Source organism: Pempheris klunzingeri, chromosome 23 (genome assembly GCF_042242105.1).
Source record: "Pempheris klunzingeri isolate RE-2024b chromosome 23, fPemKlu1.hap1, whole genome shotgun sequence".
NCBI classification, from domain to species: domain Eukaryota; kingdom Metazoa; phylum Chordata; class Actinopteri; order Acropomatiformes; family Pempheridae; genus Pempheris; species Pempheris klunzingeri.
The window spans coordinates 3605310-3625989 of record NC_092034.1 but is presented as its reverse complement, the minus strand read 5'-3'; the positions used below and the strand labels follow the sequence as shown (position 1 = coordinate 3625989).

Below are 20680 nucleotides of genomic sequence, written 5' to 3'. Positions count from 1 at the left end.
CACATGCATGTAAGGATCATCATTTTTGATTTGTACTAATTCACCCAAATATACCCACATTTTTTAAAGAGGAATTCTGGTTTTAAGTCATTCAGAGCCGTTAGAAACACACTCATTTGCACTGCCTTTGGTGTTTTCGCCTCCACTATTGATTTCTGTCATTGATTTTTTTTTGATGAATCGTGAACAAGCATGTTGGCTTTGCTGGGACTGAACCTGTGATCTTAAACTTGACATTCACGTTCATGTTTTTTCTCTGAACACGAAACCATCCTGTCACTGCAATGAATTTCTCTGCAGAGCCATCTCTTCCCTGTACTCAATAGGACTGTGGAGATTTGAGCTTTTTCTTCCTAAATCTGCCCAGTGATGCCCAAAGGCTTGTGTCTCTCCTCCACCCAATCCCTCCATCTTCCTTCCTTTTCATGTCACCGTGGTTATATAAGGCGGGAGAAGGACTGAATGTGCTCTGTATGAATCTGTGCCTCTGTGTGTGTGTGTGTGTGGCTGCTCAACTTTTAATCAAGAATTAATTGTTAACCTCAAAGGAAGCCAGTGTCCCCAAAGTCGTTTGTGTCTCTTGTATCCGTCAAAACAGTCTCCGCCATCAGCTGAGACTATTTTTAGGCAAGAAAATTCCTCCAGTGAAAACACACCTAAAACACTATTACTTACCTGTTTTAAAGATCCCGACAATAACCTCGGCTTTATCCATCAACACAAAAGGTTAAGTTCCAGCAGTCTGTCTATTAGGCCAAGTAATTGCTGGTTTTTACATTTTTATTGAGATGGAAAAACTCATTTAGGAGGCAAAGTAAACACTTTATATTTCAACCAAACCTCCAAACCTATTGTTTTCCTCCATCCCAGAGGGTATTATCACCATGAAAGTATGGAAACCTGCAGATGAAATGAAGGGTAGGTGATTTAACCTCCTATAATAAAATAATAGAAGCTATTGTCTGCCTATTCAGAGTTGTCTGCTAAGCTAAAGGAGACATATGCACGTGTTTGGTCTGTAATCTTCAAAAAAAACACCTTCTTTTTTCTCATACAACTCCTCTGAACCCTCTGTTTTAGCGCCTGTCTCTTTAAGCACCCCCTCCCAAAAAGCCCAGTCTGCTCTGACTGGTCATGTCCCTCAAGCCTGAGCAGGCACCGTCCGCCGACCTCTGCTTTGGCCGAAGGGGAGCCGAAGGGGAGCCGAGGGGGAGCCGCATTAGCCGCACAACATGCTTAACACTAAGTTCAACTGGCTAACGTGCTGAAGAAACAGCAAAACATGGCAAAACTTAAAGTCTCCATGTCTGAAGCCGGGTCACGGCCGGCTGGTATCGATCCACTCTGGCAGCTGTGCCATTAACCGCCCTCGTTAGAAGAGCAGTCCCAACTAAAACACTGTAAAATTACTGGAGGAGGCCACGGTGTGTAACGTCACAAGAGGGTTCAAATCTACACAGAGCTACACATTTACTGAGAGATGGTTGAGGGTAAGAAGAGAGTTATAGTTTAAGAGTCTCTGGGCGAACACAAGACACACATTTATGCTGAAAAGACATTCAAAAGTGCATTTCGCTCCCTTTAATTAACTGTTCAGCCTGTAAATATTGCTCCGACTGACGAGGTACAAGCACGATTACATAAGTAAAGATACAGCTGGTTGTGATGGGCAGGATTGTTTTCCCGTAGCTGATGTAAGCAGTTGTCTTCATTAGCCTACAGTATGTCTCGAAGCAAAGCCAGACCTTTTTGAATTGCTCACAAAACATGTAGGAATATTTCCCAGGCTGCCTTATTGTCGTGAAAGCCTCTCTCTTTTCTGATAGAAACCCACACATCAGTTGAGGTGTGAGAGTTTTTACCTATTGTCCTGTTTTCTAGCATCATCGCCTCTTAAAAGCAGCATATGTTTGGAGAATCTGCTCCCTGATTGGCACATCATGGCCACCGTACTTTGAATTTCTCTCCTGTGAAGTGACAGGCTGTCTTCCTCTCATGTCTCAGCTGTCACGGCCGATGAAGAAAAACGTACTGTTGAGGCAGAGACGTGGAACTGCTCCCCAGTCCTGTCAGCACAGTGGTCCCACTGACATCCAGTAGTAGCTGTGGCGCTTCCCGTTCGTTCCAATGCCGCTGTATGATCTACCGTCGCACTACAGCAGGAGGAAGAGTTGTGTTTTATACTTGAAGCTTGAATCCGGCGAGGCTTTGAGTCTGTGAGAAACCTCGTTAGATAGACGGCGACTCCTTGCTGTGCTGATGTGCAGTGAGAACAGTGAGAAATGCAGCGATGTCTCAAAGGTATGACGGTAACTAAGACGTCCTCCCTTCCTGTCTCCTTAAATCGTGTATTTACAGTAATTTGTGCCACATTTTCAGGAGCTCCTGAGGCTCGTGTGACTTAAGCTGGTATTATCTAACTCTCACAGATACACAGACGCACAGTCTCACCCACACCAGATCTTATATTTAACTTTTTAAAGTCCCACATCTTCAAAGACTATATTTGATGTAGCAGCTGTAATGCACAACAGCTACACCCTCCAATGCTGTAGTATATGTTACATTTTCTATCAAATTAAAGGGGAAACGTTATTGATTAACTTACCTGGTTGGAAAATCATTCATACTGAATGCAACTGTCAGAACCGAAGTGCTTTTGTTGCCTTAACTTTACTTCAACTTTACCTCTGGTGCGACAGTCCTGCTGTAGTGTGAACATAATCCAGTTAGCAATAATGGTTGTTAGCAAAACATAATTAGGAAAACAATGAAGTAATATATGAACAGAATCTAGAGGAGACAGGGTTGGTTTCAGACCTGCTGTACTATTAAAAAAAAATCACCTTTCAATACTGTAGCTGTTCACACTGTTTGCATGAATGACCTTTTGTGTCAGCATCCAAAATCCAACTAAAGAGCACCCTCAGGCATCCGTGGCAAATGACTTTGGCATTAGAGCACTCCTGAATATCCGCCTGAGAAAGAAACAAGCACCATAAAGCAGTTGTAAAAGGAACCGTGTCTACCTAACCTTTCAAATTGCCTTGACATTTTGCCTATATTGGAACATTTACTCTACTGTAAACCTGAACGCTATTTTTACATATCTGTAGAAAACCTCAAGTGCTTTGCTTTTACCAAGGCTGGAAATCTTTTTTCAGTTCCCTGTTTAGGTACTAACTCTGCTCTGAGCGTTCTTAAGAGTGCATCCTTTTTTTTTTATTTATTTTAAACAATGAGAAAAGGAAGCTGGTGTTTTGAAAAGATGTTCCCAGTGAGCACTCAACCCCTCATCACATCTCTCACAACATTGTAGGGACACAATATCTCCCACTGGTTAGAGGGTTTCTAATTTGACCCCATCTACTGTTGGTTGGTTAGAAAACTTACTTTAACCATTGAAAAGCATGAGGCAGCTCTGTCTTTTTGGGTGTTTGACCAATTCATGTCCTTCCACCATGCAAGCATTTGCGCTGAATCGAACCTCTGCATGGTATTTATTCATTTTCATTTTATTCATCACACAGTCGCCTAGAGTTACTTGAAATGCTGAAGCGTGAAGCAGCTTCTGACAGAAGGTCAGGAGGAAGTAACTGATGCTGCAGCCTGTCAGCATTTTTGAATACATTGAAAATGGTGCACATGAACACAGATCATGCCATAAGTACATGTCTGTAGTCCTCCCTTGGACACAACTTGAAGTTCACTGACTTACTGCATGACAAGAGGCCTTTGCAGCCTCCAGCCATGGTTTTATCTCGTTTTACTGACAAAAATAGGGAATGTATGTAGAACCAAAGCAAAAGGAAAAATATATTTACCCAAAGCCAGTGATTCAATAACACACACTGTCTTAAAAGTTAACTGTAGGTCTCAAAGTACCACGATTTCCCCTAATTCTGTGCCAAAATATGTTTTGTTAGTATCTGTTAGTGTCTGCTTATTTTAAAATGGAGATAACCGTATGCTAGCAGTTAATTTGCATACAGCATGTGAAGAAGTAGTCCCACCATTATCCAGTGCAGAAGATGGGTTTGTGCAAAAGTTTTGTTTCCTTGCTTGAAATACTGCAGACTGGAAAATGGGAATAACTGAAAAAGTATAATCTGCCGGGTGAGCCTCAGCTTCAAACTCAAGTTCCCTAATGGGATATTTAGTTTGCAGCAAGACCTACAATACAATGCATACATCCAGTAAACACAGATTAGCCTCAGCAGGAAACAATGCAGAAGAAAGCACAGTAGATTTAGTCAAAATGAATGTATTTAAGGCTCCAAATGGAAAAAAAAGTAAAATAGCATAGGCACCTTGGTGAGAATGTCTATTCAGCAGTAGGTTATAAATCATGCATGATTGCTTTTGTTCTCTTCTCTGCGGCTGATGCTAACTGACATGCACTTCTGTATCATAAACAGTAGCTCTCTCTGGTGGGAGCCGATTGTGTGAAAGCAGCTTAGGAAGATGAAGCCGGTAGCTGGGAGGGTGAAATTGTGATTCCATACAGTACGGCGGGGTGTGTGTGTGTTTTTTTTTTTTTTTTTTGAGAGGAGATGGCTTCTTCAGAGCAAACAAGACGTGATAGCGCCAGTGGATTCGCTGCAGAATAACCGTCTGTCTGCCGGGAACTGAGAGAGACTTCTTTAAATTTTAACCTTTTTCTTTAGCAGTGCCTCAAATCAAGAAATAGTTTCTGCGCAGTCCCCTCGGAGATCCTTCCCACACACATGTTGGAGTTGGCATTTCTGGTTAGAGTTTCTTGGCGTTTAGCTGAAGAACGCAGCCAAAGCATTTTATTCAGCAGTTGGTGCTTCGGTGTCCTGCTCAAGGACAAATTGTGTATTTTCTGCAGCAGGAATTTACACTATTCAAAAATGAAGTAAATTGAAGCCTGAGAGCAGAAGACCAGGAAGTTGTTAGATGTCATTATCTAAGATATGTAAGTTAAGTGCAGTTGTGGACCACTACAGAGCGACTGCAGAGGTTATTTTTAATGAAACCCTGCGGTGAATGTAGGTCTACCTAGATAATTTAGTCAGGTTTATTCTTAAGACAGTCTCCCATGGAAGCTGTTATTGTGTACATTTACAAGCACATCAGTCCTTCCTCAACATTTCAGGGACTCGTTTGTGTACCGACTTTTCAGCAGTTGAAAATGATTCATTTTCCGGCTTTCTAAAGTCAGAACGTCTCTTTGTATCAGTGTGGTGAAAACCATGACACTACTGACATGACTACCTTGTCACTAAGCAGTCAGAGGTGGTCTTTGTGGAATGAACGTCACTTTGGGTTTAAAAAAAAACAAGATGGCGACGCCTGTAAGTCCAAACTTCAAAACAGAGGTCCACAGACCACGTCGCCGTGGCTACGTCCACTTGCCACTTGATGACATTGACCCTCGTTGGGCTGATGGAGCGAGTGTATCACCCACAATGCATCTGGTGCATCCTTATTGGCTAGTTCGGGCTGACAGTGTACAAGGGCAGGTTTCCGTTGCATTTAAATCCACCCCCCTGCCCACTTTGCTCTCCAAGTTGAAAACGTGACACCGCGGGCTGAGGGGAAGTGGATCTACTGATGAAACACTGAACCAGATGTTGCTGTGGCCGGTTGGCGTCTCGCTGCTATTGATATACGAGCGTGCACTTGAGTGAGTGAATGAGCGCCAAAAACCATATAAGTGCTATATAAATGTTCCCATCTACCATTTGTTACCATCGGAGGACTAAAGCGAGCATATCAGTGTTTCTCAAAACTGAGATTAGAGCTTTTCCAGGTTTCTGAAACTAGGTCATGATATTTCTAACAGATAACCGGGGATACGAGCGTGCAAGTAAACACAGTCATTGATTTTCTGTTCCCTTTGAGTCTTCCTTGACATTATGTTGTTTTGCACCATTGTGAATGAATACAGGAGGTGGCGTGTCATCTATGAAGTGTGGCGAACAGCTAAGAGGTTACACTTAATACCTAATGAGTTTGCATCTCGTCTCAGACCAAGAATTAATATTGGTTGTAAAGATATTGTAGGAATAATATGAAACGTTGTGCAGCCGTCAGAACTATTGGTGAGACTGATTTGAGTGTCTGTCGTCTCTCAGAAACTTTGTGCATATCCTTTATAAGCCCGACAGCACAGTTGGACAGCGACTGCTGTCACATTTGGGATTTCCTGTGTTTGTTAGTCATGTTTTATCAGCTGCTGGATGTGTCAAATTATTTCATCATTGATTCAAAGCAGCGCCTCATTCATGTCGGCGTTGAATGGCCATTTGCGAACACTCGGGATGATTTGTTTTGATTGTCTGTTTGTGTTGGAGGTTTGATAGTGACGGGGCAGACGTTTCCTTCACTTTTTTTTTTTCAGCCTCTTTCTCCTTCGTTTTTTTTCTTTACTCAAATCACACAAACCCCCTCTTCATTCCTCCGTTCTCCTCCCTAGAATTGTCATCCTCCTTTTCCTCCTCCTCACGCTCTTGTTCTTCTTTCTCTCCCTAATGCCACAATCACAATTTGTCTCTTTTTGCTCTCATACCTCCCTGCCCTAATCCCTCCCTCCCTAACCCCTCCCATGACTGTCCCTCTATCTTCCTCCCTCCTAATTAAGCGCACCCTCTCTCTATTTTCCCTCCAAATCTGCTCTCTACCTCTCCTCCCGTCCATCCCTCCCTCGTTTTCTCTCTAATCCCTGTTTCTTTTTTTCACCCTTTATCCCTCCCTCCTTCCTTCCTTGGTCCTTGTTCTCCCTGACAACACACTGCCTTATGTAATCTGCGTCTCTGGGTATTAGTTATGCAAATTCATACAATTTTATTTACGTGTGATTTTTCTCTGTCTCCCTTTCCATGCTTTTTCCCCCTCCTCTAATCCTCTCTTTTTTCCATTCATCTTTCTCTTCCATCTTTTCCTTTCATCTCCTCTCTCCCCATCCACCTCCATCTATCTCTCTGTCCTGTCACCCCCCCCCCTTTTCTTGCCTCTTCTCTTTTTACCTTCCCACCTCGCTCTCAATAATCATATTTCCCTTCCTTATTCCACTTCCTCCCTCCCCTCCTTCCTCTCTCCCTCCATCCATCACTTCCCCTCAACATTTCTCCCTCCCTCCCCTCTTCCCTCCCTGTGCCTCCAGCCACCAGCGGTCTAGAGGCGGAGAGCGGCAGGCGAGGCGGCAGCAGCAACAGCAGCCACGGCGACGGCAACCACAGCAGCAGCAGCGGCGGTGGAGGAGGAGGCAGCGGCAGCAGCGGCGGCGCGGCCCACTTCAGGTCTCCATGGCAACAGAGCGTGAACGTGTTCGGCTCGTGGAGCAGGCCGGAGTGTGTCGAGGAGCTGCACCAGCAGGCGCAGCTCAACCTCCAGAGCCTGCTGCAAGGTAAGGATGGATGGAGAGGAGGAGAGAGGAGGATCGGATGGATGGGAAGGAGTGTGTGTGTGTGTGTGTGTGTGTGTGCGTGTGTGTGTGTGTGTGTGTGTGTGTGTGTGTGTGTGTGTGTGTGGGCGAGAGTGTGCTCGTTGTGTTTTGAGTGGGTGGGAGAGGCGTGGAGGCAGAAGCAGAGGCGGGTGGGAAAGTGTTTACATGCGTGTGTGGCATTGGACTGCATTGATTTGGGTGTGTGTCGGCCGCCTTAAAGATGAGTGTGTGTGTGTGTGTGTGTGTGTGTGTGTGTGTGTGTGTGTTAGCATGCAGATATGCTGTGTGAGAGGGTGTGTGTGTTCAATTTCCCTTGCTATCTGTGTTTATACTGTGATGAAGGGTGCGCATGTGTGTGTGCATGATAGCTCATGGGGACACTGGTGATGGTGTGTGTTGGATTCACCTTGCAGCATGGTCATTTAAGGTAGTATTTGGTGCATGTGGATTGGATTAGATGAACACTGTTGATGTATGTGATTGTGTGTGTGTGTGTGTGTGTGTGTGTGTGTGTGTGTGGAAGGAGGCATTCAAAGGCATCTGTTTACATTTTTGTCAGTCGTAGTCAACGTTTGTAACCCTGCCTTGTTTTTGTTTTTTAAGGTGGAATGCTGTCATTCTCATTTCAGTATTAATCTCTAGCTTGTAGTGTTCAACCTGTGTGTGTGTGTGTGTGTGTGTGTGTGTGTGTGTGTGTGTGTGTGTGTGCAAATTAGCACTCAAGGGAACCAGGGTTTCCATTTGTTTTCAGGTAATACTGTTTCTCTGCTGTTCCTGTCTGCTGATTGCCTCCCTCTCTCTCTCTCTCTCTCTCTCCCTCTCTCCCTCTCCCTCTCTCTCTCCCTCTCCCTCTCTCTCTCCCTCTCTCTCTCTCTCTCTCTCTCTCTCTCTCTCTCTCTCTCTCTCTCTGTCTGTGACTCATGCTACCCGGCTCCTCCATTAAAATGATCACAGTGGGTTTTTAGCTGAATGAACAAGGGGGCGCTGAATGGTAACTTTGAACAAACACCTGAGGGAATAAATGAACGTCTGAAAACATTGTATTTAATGGATCATGTGTTCACAATATATTGATCCTGGAAATTCTGCGTCTCTTAAAGTTAAATGATGAAGACTGGCTCTGCTTTTCTTGAAACAACCAAAACTAACAAAGAGTTAGCCTCCCAAGCCCATTGACTCCCACTGATACTGAAATCTTTAGGTCACACATGTATAGTTTCCTAAAACAGCTTTGGCATTGCAGTCTTCAACAAACGTTACTCAAATAAGGGTTAAAGAGTGAATTTCTTGGGGTTTATTTTCAGCTGCGGACGAATACACAATTAATGCTGTAGTGAGTACAGACAGTATCAGGAATAGACGTGATTTTCAGTTTTTGCACAATGTGTAAAATGTTGATTTATCAAGTTGTTAATATGAGTGCAGAAAGTTTATTTCCAGTCAGAAAGTCACGCAGATGATGTGCAGATTCTACTTTTTCAGCCTGTTCCTGCCATGTTGGGTGGATGAGACTAACTAGCTGTCTGAAGATATCGGGCCGATGTCTTGTCATAAACTTAATTAGTGGGAGCTGATTAATTAGTGAGCAGACTCTCAGTTTCTGCACTGTCCGTCCTGAAACTAATTATTTAAGTCGATGGCGGTACTCTACTTAATGGCTCCCTGCATTTACTGGTATTTTTAAAGTGTGCATGGTAGCCTTACATGTGGTCAATAATATTCTGGCCTTAGAAAAAAGAATCTTTTATAGTCTTAAAACAACAAAAATGGTGGTTTATGGCACAGAATCAGTGTTTGTCTACAAAATCAGCGCTTGTGGGATCAATTCATCGTTTTTCGTGGGATTTATTGACAATTAGAGAAATATATTATATAACCGTATTTACCCTTTAATGCTAATCACTTTGTTGAGTTCACTTGTTGATCCCACAGATTCTTCCCCTCCTCTCCCTCTCCGTGTAGACACAGTGTGTAGGTAAAGCTTATACGGCGCAGTAAGTCACCTCCTACATCTTTCTTCACCTCTTTTCCCTTCTTCTTCCACTGCTACATCTCCGTGCTGCCTGTGCATGTTTATGTGTGTATTAAGCCAGTTATTGTTTCAGACGAGCTGGCATCTTGTGTACGATAAAAAGAAGATGGATGAATGCGGTCATGGATGGACAACAGCAACGAGTGTGTGTGAGAGACAGAACATGTGTGTGTGTGTGTGTGTGTGTGTGTGTGTGTGTGGCCATTCATCTTTTCTGTCGTCCGTGTTCATTTGTGTCACTTTGTGTTGATGTGTTCGTCGCTGCCTGCGTGCGTGTGTGTGCTTCCCACTGTCATGAGCAGTATGCCTGTGTGTGTGTTTTCTATCCCAGTGTCCGTTTGTGTTGTGTGTGTCCATCTGCTTGGGTGTGTGTTATATAACACTGAAGCAACCAGCTGTATTCTCTCTCTGGCCATCCTCACCATCAGTCTCCCTCTGGCCTCAGCTTGGTAAAATATTCATATTCTTTCCCGCTCTTCAACACTATGCCCTCCATATTTATGAAGCTGGCTGTCGTCCTCCGGTGTTAGACGGATCCGCTGCGTTTTCTGCTGAGATTCGGCCCCCCCCTCCCTCCGTGGCAGCAAAATTTGTGTGAGATTTATATCACTGTTGCTGCTAAGTGGGTAACACTAAAGTCCAGCTAGTGCTCCCTTTCATCACAGAATGATTAGCATGCAGGGTTTTCATATGATGGACTGTTTTCCGTCTCTCTTTGCAAATTTACTTAAATGAACAAATTTGATTTAATGTGCAAGTCTGCAGTTATAATTAGTCTCATTTTAATTTTGACCACTTACACTCTTCAAACTAAATGACAAAATATGTTTTTTTCCCCTCATTGCCTTTAAAAACGACGCCAATTACTTCAACTACCAGTTTTTGCACCATGTGTAAAATGGTGATTTTGATGTGTGCATACAGTTTATTTTCAATCAGAAAGTCACGTAGATGATAGCTGGCTACATGCTAGAAGGCTAACTTGATGGGGAGCTAACGAGATAACATTTTACTCTGTTAGTCTGTTCCTGCCGTGGATAAAACTCACTAACTAGTTTGGATTTAGATGCCCTGATATTAAGCAGTTATGTTCCTCTAAAATAATATATATAATATATAATAACGCTATTTCCACCTTTGCTCCCAGCAAACGAGTCATAATTCACGCCGTTGCTAACGATCCTTAAGATTAACTCTATTATTTAGGAATTTAGAGGACGGTCTATTTACAGTGGGTGTCACCCTTCATTTTGTTTCTAATGAATATTAGACGCTCTGAATTTGTATCTGTCTGCTTAAGGAACTCTGGACCTGTTTCACTAAAGTAATTCATGAACAATTCGGACGTGCATTTTACAGAAATTGTGGCAGTTGCATGTTGTCCTACTGGGCTCCTGCAAGATCAAGCATGCCGGTTGGGTAAGGTTTGACCAGTCGAACTGAGAGGAAGGAAATTATCTAATGCTGCAAGTCGCAGCTTGCATGTTGCAAACTAGTTGAAAGGGGCCTCAAGACTCACAGTTAGATTTGGACCCACATGGCCTCGTATTTGCAGGATAAATTGATTATTAAACTCTGTTAGAAGATAATATTTCCGCTGCTTCTATCACCACATTCACGTTGTTCTGTTTCTGTTGTTAGACACCAGTGTGACTTGAGGGTCAGAAGGCAGCGCACCGTTAGCCAGTTAGCAAGTTAGCAAGTACCACAATAAAATATGTAACTGGGCAAACATATTACAGCCCAAATAAAATACACTTCATTATATTTAGTATCAGATAGATAGATAGAAAGTTACACTTCACTTGTCTATGGAACTTAATATAAAGTACATAAAGTAAACGGGTTTGGATTAAGATCCAATGTTCTTTTTCAAAATGTATTTCACTGTCACTAAGCAGGTTAGAGTAAAGGATGGATATTACTAACCTTCTCTTCCTGTGCACTGAATTTAAAAGGTTTTGTCCCAAAACATGGAAAATATCTGCACAGTTTTACTTTTCAACAGTCTCACAGCTCAATGTTTCCATTCAGTTTTACAAGAATGAGATCTGTTTTTGGTTTGCCATGTAAACATATTCATATCGTACTCCTTGCAAGTAATATTTTATATATATTCAAAGCTCAGTGTCGTGCTCTACTGTAGGCAGATATATTAGATAGAATAGATAAAATAGAAAGATTTGCATGTCACTTATTCCTCTCTGCTGCTGACTGACGCTGCCCAGTACCCTGCATGTTTCTAAAAGGTTTTCCCTGCTTTGTGGACAGATTTATAGTATTTTGTGGCAGGATTTACTGCAGCCACATTTGTGTATTTTCTTTCACACCATTAATCAACAGCATATTTCACATATTATTCCTTCGCATTAACGGCGGACTCTGTATTTGTAAGTTTGGCTAGACTCTCTGTTTACACATGCTTGCTCTGTAATTTTTATGAAAGTCCATCAAACTTCACCGCCTCCTCAGCACTCGACATATTTCACTGACATCCTCTTTAGTGTACATAATGTGTTTGTACAAAGTCAGACATATTTGCAGGATAATTTCACAGAAGTCTTGCGATTATACAGAGGATAAAACAAGACGTGTGTGACTTCAGCCCTGTAGTTTGATTTGATGCTGCAGTCCTAATGTGCTGTGTAATTCTGCTGTTTAAGTACCGTCTGTGAATGTTTTGTTCTTTTTTTTTTTTTTAACATTAAACAGATGGTGAAAATGACAATTAAACAAAGTTTCAGATTTAATGTCAGATTTCTCTACAGCAGAATTTGGAGGGGAAAGTGTTGGACTGCACAAACAGGATGAGGCCACTGAAGGTCTGTTGATGGTGATGGCAAAAGATGGCAGACAGGGAGGAATAGTTTGTAATGGGACTGTATTTGGGAAGTTATTTATTAAATGTGGGTGTCGTAATAGTTTCAGGTGATACAGGTGCCACATACATTTAAAAATGAATGACACGCTACCTAATAATAATGTTTTCATTGAGTATATTAATAATGCATACATCCTGCCTATCCATGTGGGATCACAAGACATCCTCCATTGACATAAAAAGATGAATCATCATTTTCTACCTATATTATATTTATGTGTGCTGGACATTTACATAACTTCAGGTAATCTATTTATGCTCAAAAGTTTTCTTAATTTAGTATTTTCATGTGTTTGAAAACTTTATTAAACTAATATATTAGACCTTTGATCCCTCTCAGGCGTATTTGAACATCATGTGTTTAAAATATACACATTGAACCCACCAGGGCTACGATGGTTAACCAGCAGCTGATTTGCCGCTAGTTTCCCCGCTTTCTCCGGGCCGGAGGGTTAATGATTAAGCAGTTACATTTTGTTTTGCTCCCCTGTTCACTGATCAGAAGGTGGAGAGAATAGTTGGGCAAGCAGTCATTTGTAAGATCAGAGGAGAGTTTGTGGGAAGATGAAGAATGGGAGGCTTTTTTGATCGCTGCCACTGTAGTTCTTCCTCTGAAGTGTTGTGTAAAAGGAGTCAAAGACTAATTCAGAGCTGCGCCGGGCGACTTTGTGTGTCCACACAGCAGTGAGAAACTGGGGACACTGTTCAGATCATTTGAGTTTCAATATCCAGATTGTTTGCATGTTCACTACAATCTCAGTTTGGAGATTTTGATCATAGCTTAAACTATCTCATCCACCATCTGATTAGAAAACACATTATTAATTCAATTTATTCTAATTATTATTGTTATTTTAGTGTGCTCTGACTGACACCCCTCGAATTACATATTCATCAGTTCTAAGCTGCTAAATGTTGCTAAATGTCATGTTTAATGACTCTTATCTGCTTTTTACTCACAAAGGTTAACAAGATTTTAATTGCCAGAAAAACAGAACAGAAACAGAAACAGAACATCTACCCACATTTCTTATGCAGGTTTTTTAATATGACATATCCAGGAGCGTTATGCAGGAATACACTAATCGGGCCAATCAGATTTCCTAACCTGAGAAACGCAGTTAATAACTGAGGATGAGAGCTAGCTGAGATCCACTTCAGAGCAGTGAAGGGGGGTTTTGCACACTCTCAGTGTCGGCCTCCTGCTCTCAAACCGCTGGTGGTCACACTGTCACCAGAGGGCACAAGATAACACTGTGTTATCCAGTGCAGAGAGCCATGTATGAAAGGGAGAAGCTTGTTGTAGGTGATCCTGTGATTTTTAGATACACGACGTGGCCAGAAGTAGGTGGTATGGGGTCTCATTTTTTGGACAATGGGCATTAATCTGCAGCTATAACAGCCTTCACACTTCTCTCAAGGCTTTTTAAAATTTTGCTCCCATTGAGCCACGAGAGCATTAGTGAAATTGGACACTGGTGTCGGGCGATAAGGCCTGGCCCAGTTCATCCTAAAGCCGTTACATGGGGTTGAGGTCAGGGCTCCATTGAGGCAGGAGAGACCCACAGCCCTCCAAACTGTTCACACAAAGTAGGAAACGCAATAAAGTGCTTACATTCAATGTTGCAATGTTAACAGTGAAGTGATAAAACCCTCTAGCAGCTGTAGATGTTATGATGGGAGCAAAGAAGGAAGTGAGACGACGTTATTATAGAGCGGAGCAAGATAAGGTCGACGGATCAGTCAACAAAACGTCAGAATATATCATCGTATTTCTACTTTTTAAACCATTACCACAACCTAACCTCAACCATGAGATGATTATGATGATGAAGGTCCCCTAACAACGTAGTAGTTTAAACACAAACTCTGTTCATTCTTTAAACCAGATCAAGTCTTGTTTGTGCCTAAACTTTACCAACTTTAACCAGCAGTGATTCTAACTGGCCCTGCCTACTTTAGTGCACCTTGAGATTAGGTTGAGGACAAGACTGTCTTAATATCAGTCTTTATGCCTGTTGATGTTGTCGTGCCGACTTAAACGCTAAGTTGTGTTACACTTTAGACTGGAATATATTTTTCAAGGTCAAGTGCATCATTAGATCTTAGAGCTAGATGAGCTTTAGCTGTCTGCTCTGTTTTCCCCTCTTTTAAAACTCAAGGCCAGAATTAGACTGCAACACACGCATTAGCATGAATAGTCTCTATCATTCCCTTTATAATTTTATTTGCTCCCATTATTACCGATTTTCTCTTTCTGTGGATCAGTAAGCTTTGTTTTATCTTCCCAGATCTTATCTCATGCCGCAGCTCTGTCCTCAGTGCTGCTACCTTTCTCCACAGTGGACAATACAAGCTGATGTGTACAGCCAACCAAACCTGCCGCAGTAGTCATTTAACTGTGTCGGTTGTGAGGCAAACGGTCCGATAAAGTTTCCCCGTCTGCGCTAACATGACGATAAAATGTCACAGTGGCCCTTTAATTGTGTCAGGGAGGGTCTGAGTCAATGCGAGTCGTTACCTACGCAGGCTGATAAGGTTTTGCTGTGGTCAATAGACATTAGTACAGGTGTGGCATTGATCAAGTGGAAGATGCTGATACTGGAGAAACAGCGTAGCTCCCACATAATACTCTCACTAGCAGAGGATCATTTCTATAGATTACATTGAAAATGAGAATTCAAATCCAGTAAATGATACACTAATGAATAATTGGCATTATTTGAGATGTTAAACCACTTCTTGTTTAATCTACACACCATTTGAGCATAAGGGAGGTATGGGTTTGATTAAAGCTGCTTGTACAAGTGCACCGTTGATAAGATCTCCTGATATGCAATCAGACCTCTTCACGCATTGATTTAAATAGAATAATCACCTCTACATGACAAATGCTGTGCATAAGGGCTGACATTAGTTTTATGCAAATGGTTTGTTAACACAGCATTTAATTTAAGCAGGCATTTAGCATTTTTGGACAAAGTTGGCTCATGAACAGAGAGCTCAAACTAGACTGTGTCTCCGTACTGAAATCCAGCCTGGAGCAGAGTCTGTGACAGTGAAGGGAGCCCTTTTTAGGAGATTTGTAGGTAGTTTGAACTTTTATTACTGTCTGACCTTTATAATCTGATGGTCTGTTTGTTTTTGAACTACAAAATATTGCATTTTTCCTCTACAGGAAATGAGTCCGTTTGGGCCAAACTGTCATTCTCTTTCTCGTTGTCCAGCTCTGTTTCGCTGGAGTGACATCGCAGCGAATCAGGCAAGACAAACTCGTCTGTCTTGTTTCTTTCCTTAGGCGTCTTTTTAGAGAAGTTTTTCAAACACAAGCTGAAGTGAGACACACTTAAATGCTACGATCCAGGGACATTTGCATTTAAACCAACCTGCCAAAACCTCAGATGATCCCGGTGCAGATCAAACACAGGGCTGAGGTGACGGTAGCCTGAAGGTAAGAGGAGCAGGCTTATGACTATAAACTCCCCACTTTGAATCTGTTTGGAGGTTGGGAAAACTCAAGGGATTGAAATGATGTAAAATAATGCATAGAACCTAAAAAACTAAGCCCATAAAATAACTCCAAATTAAAATTAAGATTAAGAATACTATGTGTTGCTATATTGTTAAGGATTTTAGGCATAGCTGAAATGGTTTATATTTACTTTAATATTCCTGGCAGATTACTGTGTAATGTGAATTGGGTGGTTTTACTGTTTGCCTGCAGATCATCACAACAGACAATGAAATAATTACTGCCTCAATCGAATTAGCTCAATCTAGCAGTATCTGGGCCAGCATTGGGATCGACTCAGGTATACCAGTTATGCTTCTGGCATTAGTCTGGCAAGCAGGCACACTGGATTTGTGCTGGTGTTGGAGTCAGTGATTTTAACCACCTGGGATTATCCCATACGATGGCTGATGTCTGTGGGATCGATGTTAGCAGTGGCATTGTTTTAGGGGCAGGAAATAAAAACCTAGTGTCGGGAGTGGACCTCACAGTAGTTGTACAGGCAGAAGTAACTGCAACACACTGTCATAATGCCTTATTGTTTTTATCAAGATATATTCAGCTATACTACCTACTCAGTACTTAGGTGTAGTACTAGTTCCTGCAAACTGGAGCCAGAATCGAGCAGGTGATGGAGGCTGTGACATGGGCAATAATTACTGGGAATTTAAATTGTTTTGTTGGTAAAAATAAAACAAAAGTCACGAAACCAGGATGAGTCTGAAAGCAATTAACCAGGAAACTGCGTCAGCCTCTTCTAAACCAATAAAGGGAATGATGTAAGGTTTTGTGGTCACTAAGAGTCGTCTACACTTCCTCAGTCTTGGAGAGCTGAATGTAAAAAAAGAATAGATTAAAGACCAGAATCAGTGCAGCTACCACTGCCAAAATCTCTAAACTGGGCAGATCTGGGCAGATCTGGGCAACCTCCCCCTTAGAAATTGTCTTCACTCTGTCCACGTTTCTAAAAAAAAATATCAGGTAGTCATTTGTAAATAGACCCTGGATAGCTGACAAGAGTTACAGCCAAAATTTGTGCCTTCAAAGAGAGCTCCATAATTGGATCAGGCTCCTCCTTGCGGTTTCTAATGACCAACATAAACTAGGCCGCTAACCGCCAAATCTGTCCTTCTAGGTCACGATCATTTGCTTTCATGGTACACACATTCAAACAACAACACCAGCCTGGTTTCCCTGTAATGGATTGATCACTTGTGCATGTTCAATCACAAGGACAAAGACATGACATGCATATGGGGGCACTCAGACACACACACGCACCCACGGCGGCGTGCACGTAGTGTACACAGACAAACACTCTGTCTGGGGTGAAAGAGGAGTATTGTTAATTTCAGTCTCCCCCCCCCTTCGTCTTCCTGGTGGGGAGAAGAAAGGGTGACCCAAATTTGACACGACCAGGGCGCATATTGTCAAGGATGGTTGGGTTTATCTGTGAATGGGTGCACTGTACACACAAACACACACACACACACACACACAAGGATGCTGATTTATACATGTAGACGTGTGTTGTTGGATCAGATAGTGAAGTTAGCTTACTCGCATGTGTGTCCATGTGTGAACGTTTTTGGGTTCAACAGAGGCACGTATGCATTTTGTGCACTCGCAGCACTTGTACACAAACACCTAAATGAGTGATACACATGCACACCTACACACAAACACACACAATATACAGGTTAGTGATGCATGAGTGCTTGGCCTGCTTGTCTACACAGAGGAAGGGGGTGGGGTAGGTTGTGCTTTATTTCTGTGTGTGTGTGTGTGTGTGTGCATTAGTGGGAGTGACCGGCATACCTTTACGTCCCGCACACCAATAGCATCCCTCCTCCCCCTCCCTCATTTTCCCACCACAGTACCTCTCAGTCATGTAGCTGAGCTGCACTCAGTGGAGCTCGGCTGCTATCTGACGCATGGATCTAAAACTGTTTACCTTCCCTCTTTTTCGGCTTCGGTGCTGCTTCTACTGGTCAGTGTGTGTTTTCAGACTTTCAACTGGAGGACCACTTGTAGTTTAATTTGCTACCAGGGTGATTCTGCAAACGGCTGAGTAAGTAAACTGGCTGTAGTTGAAGAAGTATCCAGATTGCCAAGTTGCAAAAATGGAAAGCAAAAGCCCTTCATTCAAAATGTTACGTAAGAATTATGGATGTATTGTCAGCAATAAGCCTCTGGCAGTCGTATGTTAGAGATAATATGATTTCATCACTACTAGTACTGATGCATTACTGTGTAAATGATAGCTGGCCAATGTTACCTATACAAATTTGGTTAGTTTAATATAAACAGTGCATCCTGTTTTGCTGATTGTATGTTTTCTATGTAGATGCTGAATCTGCATAGTAAATAGTAACTGTACTTCAGCTGTCAAACTAAATGTAGGCAAATTAAATGAGCAAAAGTTGCCTCTTAAATGTGGAGTGGAAGTATTAAGTCGCATGAAATGGAAAACCTCAAGTATTGTACAAGCACCTCAAAATTGTGCTTAAGTACATTGCTTGAACTTCGATATGATTTTTAGAGGTTTATTAGTCATAGTCACTTCATTGATGCTCAATAAGTGTATATTTCTAGCACACTGGCAGTTGAATGCTATTAAAACAGCTTTGTGGTGGTGTTAACTTCTAGCCGCTGTATATCCTCCATTAACAAACACACTTTGTATGTCTTTTTATGCACCTCTGTGAAAGAATAGTTTGACATTTTGGAAAATAAACTGTAAAATATGCCGTGATTGCAGCTTGCAGCCCCCTGAACGACCAGATATTCAGGTTTTCACATAGCTGTTTGTGTACCGATTAACAGTCGAGAAACTCCATGTTAATTAGTGAGCTTAAGGGTTGCTTGTAGGCGTAATTTTGAATTTTGGAGAGAGGCAGGCTAGCAGTTTCCCTCCGCTTCCACTCTGAGATAATCGCCTCCTGGCTCCATCTCTGTTACTTAACGCACAGACATGAGAGTGGTATTAGTCCTCTCATATCCTTTGGCAAGAAAGTGAATAAGCTAAGAAAAAAAAAAAGTTGAACTACTCCTTTAAATAATTAGCAGGGCCTGCAAAACTAGGTTTTGCTGGAGGAGGATATTCGCCAGCCAAATGGCACTCAAATCATTTTCCTTGGCTTATTACTGACTGGGAAGGCATTTATTAACCATTAATGCAGCAGTTTAGTTTAAGTGCATGAAGTTGGGATGTTATAAAAAGGTTCTTTATCTTGTCTTGATTAATCACAAACATGTTGGCCAGCTCTGCCTGCATCTCCTACCTCCTGTACTCCTGTTTGTGCTGCTGGGTTTGACAGATTTGGTTATGCTGTGTGAATTCCCTTCCTCCTCCTCCTCTTCCACCTTCTTCTTCTTCTACACCTACTTCGTCTTTTTTCCTGATCCCTTTGTCGATCCCTTTTTTCTCTAATATTTCTTCTTCAGCTGCCTCGTCCCTTTCCTACTTGTAGTTCCGCACGTCTCCTCCGCTTCTTCTCCGCCTGCATCATCCTCCGCTGCCTTTTCTGTGTTTCGCTCTACTTTTTTTGACACATACTTCTTCCTCGGCCTGTTCTGAGTCATTCGCTGCGTCTTTTTCCTCTGACCCTCCTTGTTATAGGTCTGTCTGTCTTACTTTACCTCCTTTCATACCATTCTTCTCCCCATATCCTAAACTCTTCCTTTTTCATCATCTCCTGCATCTCTTTAATTAGTCCGCTCTTCTTTTTCTTGAAAAGTTTCCCCAGATTAATTTTCCCTTCCCCTGCTCTCTGCTCTTCCTCTCCTCCTCCCGCCTTTGCTTCGTCTTTTTTCTCTCCCCCTACAGGTACATCCTTTTCCTCTTCTACATCATTGTAATCTTCATCTGCTTTTCCTTCACTTCCTCCTCTTCCTCTTCTTTATCACTCTGTTTACCCCCTGTGTCTTCGGACTCTTGCTGACGCCTCACTTCTTCGGGACGCTGCAGTCTGGAAGAGACGAGTTTTGGCTTCTGCTCACTGTTTACTAAGCGGCTGATCCTGCTGTTTTCACATGCAGCCGTCAGGCACTTTATAATCAATTATTTTTAACACTGCAAAATAGACAGTTCTCTATCACCAGTACCGGGTGTGTAATATGCCTCTATGAATACAAATAACCAGGGACGTGTTTTCTTAAAGCAAGTGCTTACAAAGTGAAACCTCTAATAGCTTCCTCAGGAATTGGCAAATGCAGTGAACAAACAAGTTCTCAGTTTATCGTGTCATCATTAATATTTATGGCCAAACTTTAATTGTAAACAGAAGAGTTTGGTTTCAAAGAGAGACATTTGATGCAAAACTTGCCTCCACTTCTAATTATTGAAAGAGGAACAAACGTTTTCTGAATTAAATCCAGCAGTGATAAAATTATTTTATGATTGTGTTTCAGAGATATTATGTAACCTACGGGTAGGTTATGGTGCTTCAAAGAGATGCAGAACGTTTTGTGTCAATCATTTTAAGTCCATCATTACAATCTTTATAAAGGGCCTGTATAAGATATGAGGAATGCTTTGGCAAGGATCACTTAGAAGCCATTAATAAGAACACATTTTGGTTTTCCTGGTTGTGAGAAAATGTTTAAAAAATGCTATAAATGTGAGTTTACATGAGAGGATTGACACCACTCTCATGTATGTGCAGTTAGCATAAGGCTAAAACCAGCGGCCCGATAACTGAGTTTAGCATAAAGACTGGAAACGGGGGGAATTGACTAGCCAAGCTTTGTTAAGCAAAATCCAACAACAAGCATCTCTAAAGCTCACCAAATAATAAAAACTATACATCTCATTCGTTAAATACAAAATGTAGACATTGATTT

General features: G+C 42.0%; 1 protein-coding gene across 1 annotated transcript in view; it reads left to right on the top strand.

Moving 5' to 3' along the window:
• nhsl2 (NHS-like 2) overlaps positions 1 to 20680 on the top strand; it is a 109147-nt gene that overhangs the window by 64259 nt on the left and 24208 nt on the right. Inside the window, exon 2 of the mRNA XM_070855192.1 lies at positions 7130 to 7372. Within this exon, the coding sequence (XP_070711293.1) occupies positions 7130 to 7372 (243 nt within the window). The remainder of the gene's footprint in view (positions 1 to 7129; positions 7373 to 20680) is intronic.